The sequence below is a fragment of the Phyllobates terribilis genome, unplaced genomic scaffold (assembly GCF_046119375.1).
Source record: "Phyllobates terribilis strain yellow unplaced genomic scaffold, ASM4611937v1 Scaffold_7__3_contigs__length_470593459, whole genome shotgun sequence".
Classification (NCBI taxonomy): domain Eukaryota; kingdom Metazoa; phylum Chordata; class Amphibia; order Anura; family Dendrobatidae; genus Phyllobates; species Phyllobates terribilis.
In genome coordinates this window covers 392,418,039-392,430,759 of record NW_027362767.1, presented here as the reverse complement: position 1 = coordinate 392,430,759, position 12,721 = coordinate 392,418,039, and the positions used below count along the sequence as shown (strand labels likewise).

The window sequence follows — 12,721 nt, the reverse complement described above, 5'->3', positions numbered from 1 at the left end:
AAGTCTTTACCCTGGAAAGGATGTTCCTTAACATATTTCATAGGAAAACAGTTTAGGTTTCGTTTTTGAACGTTTTACTGGGAGACCGTAAAAGTGGCTTAATACCTCTGACCACGTTGTTGACAGCAGTGACCTGGGGGTCAGAAATGCTTGCTGGGGCGATCCCCATGTTGTCCCCATGTCATTTGAGCACTGTCACTATCATTTTTGGAACTTTTTAGGCTTTCTACAGACGGCCGGGGGTGCCGCCGCAAAAATTCTCGGGTCTCCCATAGACTAACATTGGGCTCGTTGCTCGGGTCGAGCACCCGAGTATCACGGTGAGCTCGGCCCGAGCTTCGAGCACCCAAGCATTTTATTGCTCGCTCAACACTATTCATAATCAATATTTAAATTACCCACGAGGGTACCAATTGAAAAAAGAGAAGTATTCAAATAACAATGTCAAACAGAAGAGAATCAAGGGAATTTTGAGGTCCAGCAGTTACATTTTTTGTGATATTTAGGAAGATAGTTATTGATTAGGGCATATCTAGATTCTAATGAGCTATGAAGAGAGATTTTTTCAATGATGTCACAAAGTTTAGGAGGTTGAGAATCCTTCCAAAGGGTGGCAATAGAATTCTTGGTTACGAGAAAGATGTGTATCAGAAGTTGTGTTTGAAAAGGTTCAAAATTTTCTAAATCTAGAGAGAGGAGGGCCATTTGAGGAGTAATTAGGAAATAATTATTGAATAAATTTGTTATCAGAGAAAAAACCTGGCTCCAAAGCAATTTAATTTTGGGGCAGCTCCAAAAAATGTGAAAAAGTGTGCCTGGTTGGCCGCAGTTTCTCCAACAAAGAGAGGAACCATCATTACAAAAATGAGCGACCAAGCAGGAGTGAATTTAAGGTTAAACCACCCGTTACTTTGTTTAACTAAATTAGCGAGGTAGTATGCGTGAAGATTTGGTAGACTCAATCAACCATGAAGTTTGTTTTTATACAGAACCATAGAAGCTACTCTAATTTTCTTATGATTCCAAATAAAATAGTTTAGTAATTTCTGTAGTTTGGAGAGATACTGTAGAACATAGGAATGATAATGGGGAGAGTCCAAAAGATATAGAAGATTTTAGGGAGTATATAGGTTTTGACTACCATTACCCTACATACCTTTAACGGGTCTGGGAGGCGGAACCTCTGAGCAACTTATACAAGGGGCAGTCCTTGTAAGGAAGCGGGTGGCGACCAGGGAAGACAGGCAGGCGGTCACAGCAGGTGACCGGGACAGTCTCTGAGCAAACGGGCAGGAGGTCACGGCAAGTGACCGGGACAGTCTCTGGGTAAACGGGCAGGAGGTCACAGCAAGTGACCGGGACAGTCTCTGAGTAAACGGGCAGGAGGTCACAGCAAGTGACCGGGACAGTCTTTGGGTAAACGGGCAGGAGGTCACGGCAAGTGACCGGGGCAGTCTCTGGGTAAACGGGCAGGAGGTCACGGCAAGTGACTGGGGCAGTCTCTGGGTAAACGGGCAGGTACGACCTGTGACGGCTGAGCCTCCAGGTAGGCTAGCAGGCAGATGGCAGATGAGTGCTCCCAGGTGAGCAGGCGAGAGTCTCAGGATAAGCAGGTGGTCACAGCATGTGACGGCGGAGCCTCCAGGTAGGCTATCAGGCAGGTAGCAGGTGAGCGCTCCCAGGTGAGTGGGCAAGAGTCTCTGGACTGGCAGGTGGTCACAGCACGTGACGGCGGAGCCTCCAGGTAGGCTATCAGGCAGGTAGCAGGTGAGCGCTCCCAGGTGAGCGGGCAAGAGTCTCTGGACTGGCAGGTGGTCACAGCACGTGACGGCGGAGCCTCCAGCTAGGCTATCAGGCAGGTAGCAGGTGAGCGCTCCCAGGTGAGCGGGCAAGCTGGTCCATAGACAGACTGACAGGTGTCGGAAGGCAGACCGTCGGACCTCAGGCTAGCAAGCAGGAAAGCGGATGACAGGCAGGAATCAGGCAGCAAACTGGCAGGAGACTGGCAGGTAACTGGCAGGTAACTGGCAACGGGACCTGAGGGCTGAAGCAGAGTAGTGAACAGTGCAACAACATTGCTCGGGCACCTCCATTTTGGAGGAGGTGCCTTATATATGGAGGGATCCTCCGGCCATTGGCCGGGGACTCCTTAGGGCGACGCGCGCGGCCCCTTTAAGAGAGGGGGAGCGCGCGCGCCCTAAGCACGGTGACCGGGGGAGAGCGGGCGCTGCAGGCAGAGCGGGAGGAAGCCGCCGGGCACGGAGCAGAGAGGTGAGGGGAACAGCGTCCCTGCCTAGCAGGAGGCAGGGACGTCGACGCTACAGTACCCCCCCTTTAGGCCCCCCCTTTTTTAGGCCAGACAGAAATTTAGCAAGGATGAGAGGGGCATGGATGTTCTCCCGGGGCTCCCATGTTCTCTTCTCAGGACCAAACCCCTTCCAATCCACTATAAAAAAGGTCTTTCCTCTTACCCTTTTGGTGGCCAGAATGTTCTCTACCTCAAACTCGTCTTCAGCAGAATCCGGAGCAGGAGGCGTACCTGTAGACTTGGAAAAGGAGTTAAGTACCACGGGTTTGAGAAGAGATACACGGAAGGAGTTAGGGATCCGTAAGTTGGCCGAGAGTTTCAATTTATAGGCCACCGGGTTGATCTGTTTGATAACCTCCAGTGGGCCGATGAACCGAGGCCCTAACTTATAGGAAGGAATCTTGAGCCGGACATATTTGAATGAGAGCCAGACTTTATCTCCGGGACGAAATTGTGGGGAATCCAGGCGTTTTTTGTCGGCGTGTCTCTTCATCCGCTCGGATGACTGAAGGAGTGCGGATCGGGTGCTCTCCCAAATGGAGGAAAATTTGCTAACGAGAGATTCCGCGGCCGGGTTGTCCACAGAGGTGGAGACAGGAAAAGGTATCCGAGGATGCTGACCGAAGACTACAAAAAACGGGGATTTAGAAGAAGATTCGCTCTCGTGATTGTTGTAAGAGAACTCGGCCCATGGTAGGAGATCCACCCAGTCTGAATGGTGGGCATTAACGAAGTGCCGGAGGTAACTGGTCAAATTCTGATTGATCCGCTCCACTTGACCATTGGACTGTGGGTGGTAAGCGGAGGAGAAGTCCAGGGTGATGTCGAGCAGTTTACATGTGGCTCTCCAGAAGCGTGAGGTGAACTGAACCCCACGATCCGACACGATGTGGAGAGGCAGACCATGGAGACGGAAGATGTGGCGGATAAAGTCCTTAGCTAGCTCGGGAGCAGACGGGAGGCCTGGCAAGGGAATAAAATGAGCCATTTTGGAAAAGCGGTCAGCGACCACCCAAATGACCGTACAACCGGCAGAGACGGGGAGATCTGTTATGAAGTCCATAGCTATATGTTGCCACGGGGCAGCAGGCACAGGCAGAGGAAGAAGGCGGCCGGCAGGCAGGTGTCTCGGAACTTTGTTGCGGGCGCAGGACACACAGGCAGAAACAAAGTCAATTACATCCTTGTGCAGGGTAGGCCACCAGTAGTGCCGGGTAATAAGCTGGAGGGTCTTTTTCTGACCGGCGTGCCCAGCTAGCTTAGACGAGTGACCCCAGTGTAGAATCTTCTCCCGATCGGACTCCGTTACGAACGTCTTACCGGGAGGGAGACGATTTAGGCCCACGAGGGGCTACCTGCATTACTCTGGCGGGATCTATGATGTGTTTAGGCTCCTCCTCAAGATCAGACACCAGAAAGGATCGGGACAGGGCGTCAGCTTTGATGTTTTTGTCAGCCGGACGAAAATGAAGAATGAAATCAAAGCGGCAAAAAACAAAGACCACCGGGCTTGGCGCGAGTTAAGTCTCTGGGCGCTCTGGAGATATGCCAAGTTCTTGTGGTCAGTGTAAATTATTACCGGGTGGAGAGCCCCCTCGAGCAGGTAACGCCACTCCTCCAGTGCCATCTTAATGGCCAACAATTCTCGGTCTCCTATAGAATAATTGCGCTCAGAAGAGGAGAAAAGTTTGGAGAAAAAGCCGCAGGTTACCTTTCTTCCGGAAGAAGATTTTTGGGTAAGTACCGCCCCAGCTCCGGAGGAGGATGCGTCAACTTCTAGGAAGAATTGTTTGTTGCCGTCCGGACGATGCAGCACCGAGGCGGAGAGGAAGGCCTGTTTTAAGGAAAGAAATGCCTTCTCTGCTTCGGGCGGCCATTCTCTGGGGTTCGTACCTTTACGGGTGAGAGCAGAGATAGGGGCAGTCCGGGAAGAGAAGTGCGGTATGAACAGGCGGTAATAGTTGGCGAAGCCCAGGAACCGCTGAATAGCCTTCAACCCCTCTGGTCGGGGCCACTTCTGGATGGCAGCCAGTTTCTCAGGATCCATTTGTAGACCAGTCTGAGAGATTATGTAGCCCAGAAATGGAAGAGAGGTCTGTTCAAAGATGCACTTCTCATATTTAGCGTAGAGGTGGTTCTGCCTGAGCCTGAGCAGGACCTGACGAACGTCCCTCCGGTGAGTAGGAAGATCCGGAGAGAAGACCAAGATATCGTCCAGGTACACCACCACGCAGGAGTAGAGAAGATCACGGAAGATGTCATTGACCAACTCTTGAAAGACGGCAGGAGCGTTACAGAGACCGAAGGGCATCACAAGGTACTCATAGTGGCCGTCCCGGGTATTGAATGCCGTCTTCCACTCATCCCCCTGACGGATACGGACCAGGTTATATGCCCCACGGAGATCCAGTTTGGTAAAGATTCTATCCCCCCTCAGACGGTCAAATAATTCAGGAATAAGCGGAAGGGGGTATTTATTCTTCACAGTAATCTGGTTTAGGCCTCTATAGTCTATACATGGACGGAGTGAGCCTTCCTTCTTTTTGACAAAGAAGAAGCCTGCTCCCGCCGGGGAGGTAGATTTCCGGATAAATCCCCGGGCCAGGTTCTCCTCAATATATTCAGACATGGACCGGGTTTCAGCAGCGGACAAAGGGTAGATTCGCCCAAGCGGAGGAGTAGAGCCGGGCATCAGGTCGATTGGGCAGTCGTATGGTCTATGAGGAGGTAAAGTCTCTGCCTCTTTTTTATCGTAGACATCCGCATAAGACCAATAGGGAACCGGAAGACCGGGCAGATTGGCTGGGGTAGGAGAAGGACGGGCAGGATGAACGGGAACTAGACAAGTCTTATGGCAGTCCTGTCCCCAGCGAAGGACCTCTCCGGTCTGCCAGTCAAGCACGGGTGCATGTCTCTGGAGCCAAGGCAGGCCAAGCAATAGTGCGTGAGAGAGTCCAGGCAGAACATGAAAGGAGATGCTCTCGGAATGCAGCATTCCCACCTGTAGAGTCAGAGATTCGGTGATGAGTTGGATGGGATGTGGTAAGAGGCCCCCATCCACGGCGGCGACAGATATAGGTACGGCCAGAGGTTTGGTGGGAATGTGGTATTTTTCTACCAGGGATTGAGAGATGAGATTTCCAGCAGCTCCAGAGTCAAGTTGAGCCAGTTCAAAATAGCGGTTCTCTCCGCAGAGGATAGAAACAGACAGCATCAGGGATGGAGAGGGCTTACTTTTGTCTAGGGCGACCTCTCTGAGCGATCCTAGACACAGGCGTTTCCCGACCTCTCAGGGCAGGAACGGATCCGGTGCTCCTTACTGCCACAGTAGAAACAGCTCCCCTCGGCACGACGTAAGTCTTGACGGGTCTTGACCATCTTGGTCTGGTCGACCTGCATAGGCTCAGGTGAGTGTGCCTGGGGAGTAACAGGGGGAGTGACGGGTCTCTGGAAGGTAGGGACTAGACGTGGAATCCTCCTCTCACGGGTGACCTCCCTAGCGCGCTCCTGGAACCGGATGTCAATCCGGGTGGCAAGTGTAATCAAATCGTCGAGAGTGGTAGGAATGTCCCGACCGGCGAGTTCATCTTTAATACGGCCGGACAGACCCTCCCAGAAGACGGACACCAGGGCGTCGTTATCCCAGGCCAGCTCCGAAGCTAGGGTACGGAACCGTATGGCATATTGGCCCACGGTGAGACTCCCTTGACGGAGGCGTAGCAGAGATGAGGCGGATGAGGTCTTCCGTCCGGGTTCGTCGAAGACCTTCCGGAAAGCCGTGAGAAAGGCTGGCAGGTCGGACACCAAAGGGTCTCCTCTCTCCCATAGAGGATTTAGCCAAGCCAGTGCCTCTCCCGTGAGATGGGACATGATGAAGGCTACTTTGGCCCGGTCGGAATTAAACTGGTGGGACTGGTGTTCAAAGTGCAGGGTGCACTGGTTAATGAAGCCCCGAGCTTGAGCGGAGTCGCCTCCGAAGCGAGGAGGTGCAGAAAGCCGGATTCCAGAGCAGGATACTATGGTATTGGTGGGCAGCGGAGCAGTCAAAGTGTCCAGGCGAGTATTGACCTTCCGCAGGTGACCCAGGATGGACTCCTGTTGGGACCTCTGTCGGGACAGTTCATGACAAAGGTCCGAGAGCGAGGGAGCTTGGGTGCCACCGGGTTCCATGGCCCGAGCAAACTGTAATGGGTCTGGGAGGCGGAACCTCTGAGCAACTTATACAAGGGGCAGTCCTTGTAAGGAAGCGGGTGGCGACCAGGGAAGACAGGCATGCGGTCACAGCAGGTGACCGGGACAGTCTCTGGACAAACGGGCAGGAGGTCACGGCAAGTGACCGGGACAGTCTCTGGGTAAACGGGCAGGAGGTCACAGCAAGTGACCGGGACAGTCTCTGGGTAAACGGGCAGGAGGTCACAGCAAGTGACCGGGACAGTCTCTGGGTAAACGGGCAGGAGGTCACGGCAAGTGACCGGGGCAGTCTCTGGGTAAACGGGCAGGTACGACCTGTGACGGCTGAGCCTCCAGGTAGGCTAGCAGGCAGATGGCAGATGAGTGCTCCCAGGTGAGCAGGCGAGAGTCTCAGGATAAGCAGGTGGTCACAGCATGTGACGGCGGAGCCTCCAGGTAGGCTAACAGGCAGGTAGCAGATGAGCGCTCCCAGGTGAGCGGGCAAGAGTCTCTGGACTGGCAGGTGGTCACAGCACGTGACGGCGGAGCCTCCAGGTAGGCTATCAGGCAGGTAGCAGGTGAGCGCTCCCAGGTGAGCGGGCAAGAGTCTCTGGACTGGCAGGTGGTCACAGCACGTGACGGCGGAGCCTCCAGGTAGGCTATCAGGCAGGTAGCAGGTGAGCGCTCCCAGGTGAGCGGGCAAGAGTCTCTGGACTGGCAGGTGGTCACAGCACGTGACGGCGGAGCCTCCAGGTAGGCTATCAGGCAGGTAGCAGGTGAGCGCTCCCAGGTGAGCGGGCAAGCTGGTCCATAGACAGACTGACAGGTGTCGGAAGGCAGACCGTCGGACCTCAGGCTAGCAAGCAGGAAAGCGGATGACAGGCAGGAATCAGGCAGCAGACTGGCAGGTAACTGGCAGATAACTGGCAACGGGACCTGAGGGCTGAAGCAGAGTAGTGAACAGTGCAACAACATTGCTCGGGCACCTCCATTTTGGAGGAGGTGCCTTATATATGGAGGGATCCTCTGGCCATTGGCCGGGGACTCCTTAGGGCGACGCGCGCGGCCCCTTTAAAAGAGGGGGAGCGCGCGCGTGCGCGCCCTAAGCACAGTGACCGGGGGAGAGCGGGCGCTGCAGGCAGAGCGGGAGGAAGCCGCCGGGCACGGAGCAGAGAGGTGAGGGGAACAGCGTCCCTGCCTAGCAGGAGGCAGGGACACCGACGCTACAATACCCAAGATAATTCAGAGGTGTTAAAAGAGATTAGGTCATTAGAAATAGTTTAGAAATATTATCCATGTTTGTAGGAATTAGGGATTTCAAATTTTTAGTTAGGAAGATTCCAAGATACGATATTTCCTTATTTTCCCAGTTGAAAGAGGATAAATTCCTGATGTCGTCGAAGCTAGAGCTTTTTAGATTATAGTGAAGAATTTGAGATTTGTCAGAATTGATTTTAAAGTGCGAGACTTCAGAAAAGGCTTTGGGATACTTATTTCTAACACAGGAGTGTTGAGCTGAATTAACACTTTTTGTATTATTTTTAAGGGCACAGAAATTTACCCTTTACTCTGCACCGTTCATCGTGACCCTGAACAGTTTGCTTCTCCATGGAAGTTTGATCCGAACCGCTTCTTAGATGAGAGTGGCAAGTTCAAGAAGAATGAAGCAGTGATGCCTTTTTCAGTAGGTAAGAAACTAAAATTCCTGCAGCGGTACAGCAATCATAGAGGTTGAGAACACGACTGGTATGGGGTATGAGAAGCTATATTCTCTGAATGTAAACAATTATTAATAATTATTGACTGCAAGCAGAGATCTCAAGAGATTATTTTTTATTATACAATTAATCAAGTTTATCCCCAAATATTCACTTAAAATATAATCATTAGGATATGCACGCTAAGTGGAATCCAGATAAGCATAATACGGGAGCATTTATGTGTCTGTATTACTAGTGCAAGTACTAGCCAAACTGTTGGTCTAAGGACACAAACTGAAGCTTTAAGTTCAAATCATTAGACCTACTGTACATTGGTACCAGGACATGTATTTGTAATATAAGTGAAAAATGCACCAGTAATACACTCATCTATATCTAGCCTGTGGGAAAACTCATGTTTCTGATGTAGAGCTGCAGAGTAGGAAAATAGTTAATGCTGCCCTTTACTTCCTCCCTGCTTAGTTAGGCCAATTTCCCTCTGGGTTTTCCAACTGGAGAATGTTTTTGCAAGGGAAAACCTGGCTTGACAGTGGGGTGTTTCAACCTGAGCTGACTATTTTATTTGCATATATGAAACAATTAGCTCAGATGAGGAGACCTGGATGATCGATCCGGATCTTCCGGTGTAAGAACTATCCATGTTTCATGGATGTGCGAAACCTACCTAGTACTAACTTGCTTATTTTACAAGTTGTTTGTGCATCTGAAGTGAGAACTCATTCCCAATAACTGAGCTGTTTAAACAAGGCCAACAATCAGCCATCAAATGAACAAAACGCTCTTTTGTCAAGTGGTTAGACAGTTTATCTCAGCATAAATATCATCGTCATCAACAGTACGTTGTCCAGTGTACACAGGGGACACACTGTTAATAACATGGATGCTGTATGATGACAGAACGATGGTATTAATGATCATTCTGTCCTCATCCATTTGAATTCGCTTTTATGAATGGGTCTGGTGTAGGACCGGTCATGATAGTGCCTAACTTTTATTATTAAATATTAGAAGAAAGCTGGTGATCTGCTCTGCTGGTACTGTAATTCCAATAAAATCCAGGAGACAGTGGACAGGATAGTCAGTGCGGTTTAATATCCATGTGTTTCGAAGTTGAACAAACTTCTTCCCCTGAGGAACAAGTTTGTTCAGCTTCGAAATGCGTTGACAATAAACTGCTCTGACTATCATCTACATTGTCTACTGGATTTTATTGGAGATGATAATGGTGAACAGTTACCTCAACTATTTCAACCTCTTATTCATCACATTAGACTCTGTTGGGCTTATATTTTCCCCCTATCTATCTAACTTTTAATATTTACTCTTTTTAGGAAAAAGGATCTGCCCAGGCGAGGTTTTGGCCCGTATGGAGCTTTTTATCTTCCTTACCACCATCTTGCAAAACTTTAAACTGACTTCAATGACAGAATTTACAGAGTCTGATATCGCTCCAAAATTGGAGGGATTCTTAAATGCTCCCATTCACTATGAGCTGTCATTTCTACCTCGCGAGGCCTGATTTTTTTTTTTGCTGTTCCCAGGCATTTTCTGGAAACATGTGTGGACTTTCTATGGATAATACTCGATTATTCATCCGACTACTTTTCTTGTTCAACCTAATCATTACTTTGCTGGACTAATTATTTTTTTTTGCATGATTTTATTTCTTCTGTCTGATTTGTATAAAATGCATGCATAGGCCCATCTACAGTAGTGTTCAAAATAATAGCAGTCCAATATGACTAACCAGATTAATCACTGTTTTTGGTATAAATTATATCACCACATGTCAGACAATTTACCAGTTGGTGCAGTATATTCTAAAAAACCAACAGACTCCGCATTCATGATCTGCAGGTTTTTGAGTCTGTATATTTGAATAATTGATTGCACGGGGGTGTGTTCAAATTAATAGCAGTGTAGAGTTCAATTAGTGAGGTCAATCATTCTGTGAAGAAACAGGTGTGAATCAGGTCGCCCATATTTAAGGGTGAAGCCAGCACATGTTGTACATGTATTACTTCTTGAAAATCTGAGAAATATGGGTCATTTGAGACATTTTTCAGAAGAACAGCGTACTTTGATTAAATAGTTGATTGGAGAGGATAAAACTTATAAAGAAGTGCAGACAATGATAGTATGTTCAGCTAAAATGATCTCCAATACTTTGTAATGGAAAGCAAAACCAGAGAGACTTGGAAGAAAATGGAAGACTACCATTCGAATGGATTGAAGAATAGCCAGAAAGACAAAGACTCAGCCAATGGTCAGCTCCAAGATGAACAAATACAGTCTCAAGTTACCTGTGAGTACTGTGACAGTTAGAAGACGCCAGTGTGAAGCTAATCTCTTAGCAAGAAGTCCCCGCAAAGTTCCACTGTTAGGCTGTGTGCCCACGTAGCATTTTTCAAGCGTATATGCTGCGGAATTTCCGCAGCGTAAACGCTTGAAAAACGCATGTATATCCGCACCCCATGGTCCCCAATGGGATTCCGCAAGTTCTATGCACATGCTGCGGATTTTTCCGCAGCGTTTATGCCGCGTTCAAAAATCCGCAGCATGTCATTTAATTTTGCGTTTCCGCAAGCGGAATTGCCTTAGTTCAATGCATAAAAAATGCAAGGCAATTCCGCATGTGGAAAACGCGTGATAAACGCGCGAAAAATGCGCGATAAACGCGTGCGGAATTCCGCATGCGTTTTTCTGGGAGAGGACTTGCATTTATGCAGCAGAAATTTTCTGCTGCATAAATGCAACGTGGGCACATAGCCTTAAAAAAAAAGACATGTACTGAAGTGGATACAATTTGCCAAAGAACACATCAACTGGCCTAAAGAGAAATGGAGAAGCATTTTTGGACTGATGAAGGTAAAATTGTTCTTTTTGGGTCCAAGTGCTGCAGAAAGTTCATCAGACGACCCCCAAACTCTGCATTCAAGCCACAGTACACTCTTAAGACAGTGAAGCATGGTGGTGCAAGCATCATGATATGGGCATGTTTCTCTTACTATGGTGCCGGACCTATTTACCGCATGCCAGGGATCATGGACCAGTTTGCATATATTAAAATACTTGAAGAGGTCATGTTGCCTTACAGTGAAGAAGATATGCCCTTGAAATGAGTCTTTCAACAAGACAACGACCCTAAGCACACAAGTAAATAAGCAAAATCTTGGTTCCAGTCCAACAAAATTAAGGTTATGAAGTGGCCAGGCAAATCCCCGGACCTTAATCCAATAGAACACTTGTGGGATAATATCAAAAACGACATTTTTTGAGGCAAAGCCAACAAATGTCAAAAAATTGTGGAATGTAGTCAAAGCATCCTGGGCTGGAATAACAGTTGACAGGTGCCCGAAGTTGGTTGACTCTATGCAACATAGATGTGAAGCAATTCTAAAAAACTGTGGGTATACAACTAAATATTAGGTTAGTGATTCACAGGAATGCTAAATCCTCAAAAAAGAAGAGGACATATTGTGAGTTTGTAAAGACAAATGCAGACACTGCTATTTTTTAGAACAGCCCAATATTCATTTTTTGTTATTTTCTGTAAACTAGTTAAAAATTTTATACATTTCTCTTCATGTTTTGATCTAGAAAACAGTGTGCAATGTTCCCAATGCATGTAAATAAAAACTAGTTTAAAGATTTTGGGCTTAACTCATGTATTTGAACACTTCTGTATATACATTGCTTCAAATTCAAGACAATGAAACATAAAGTAATGGAAGAATTAAATGATTCCTGTGCTTACGCTCCTTCTCTATCCAGGATTAGTTTTAGATAAAGTTTGGCCCTGGGCAATATTAAAAGTTCGGCACCCAAATGCTAAAATATTGCACCATCGCACACACTTACAGTGGATTTAAACTGCTGATTTCACGCTGTAAAATAAATGCTGATTGACTTTATAAAAGTCAATTGTTAATTGTTTATAGGCCTCTTTACACAGGTTGATAAACAATGTTGGGCACACAAATATCGCTAATGATGGTTCAGTCCCCATATACAGTAAAAGTTATCAACTGCACATACTGGAATTATATGGGACAATGTGCAGCCAACACCGGTGATATTTACACTGGTGTCCAATTCTGGTGGGCCACTGGGGAGGCGCAAGATGTTGAAGAAGGGCCAGCTGGGATATGTAGTCTCACTGGCAGCAGATAATGATGTCACGGTAGCTGAAGTGGGTCGCTGGACCCCTCAACGCTTCCCTCGTGTCCACAACAATTTCAAAAGCGGGAGGTGGCACTTGTGGATGGTATAGGACCCCCCTGGGGGGGGGCACTCCTGTAGCGGTGCTGTCTGGGTGCAGGTTTTGGAGCGCCCGTGATGTTTGTGCAATCTCAAGCAGATAGACACGCAGGTGAACTTGTAAACATAACAATTTTACTGAATGAGGTAACAGGGTACAGTCTCTCTTACAGGCAAAGTTCACAGTATATTGTGCATATGAAAGTAATGGTTCTCTCCTCATGAGGCAAGAATTGTTATGGCCTCTCAGGGCGGCTGGAGC

General features: G+C 48.2%; 1 protein-coding gene across 1 annotated transcript in view; it reads left to right on the top strand.

Annotated features, from left to right (window-relative positions):
- Positions 1-12,080, top strand: part of LOC141154965 (cytochrome P450 2G1-like) — a 102,091-nt gene extending 90,011 nt beyond the window's left edge. The window contains exons 8-9 of the mRNA XM_073641545.1: positions 8,025-8,166; positions 9,531-12,080. Of these exons, the coding sequence (XP_073497646.1) occupies positions 8,025-8,166; positions 9,531-9,718 (330 nt within the window). The 3' untranslated portion in view covers positions 9,719-12,080. The remainder of the gene's footprint in view (positions 1-8,024; positions 8,167-9,530) is intronic.
- Positions 12,081-12,721: the final 641 nt, after the last annotated feature.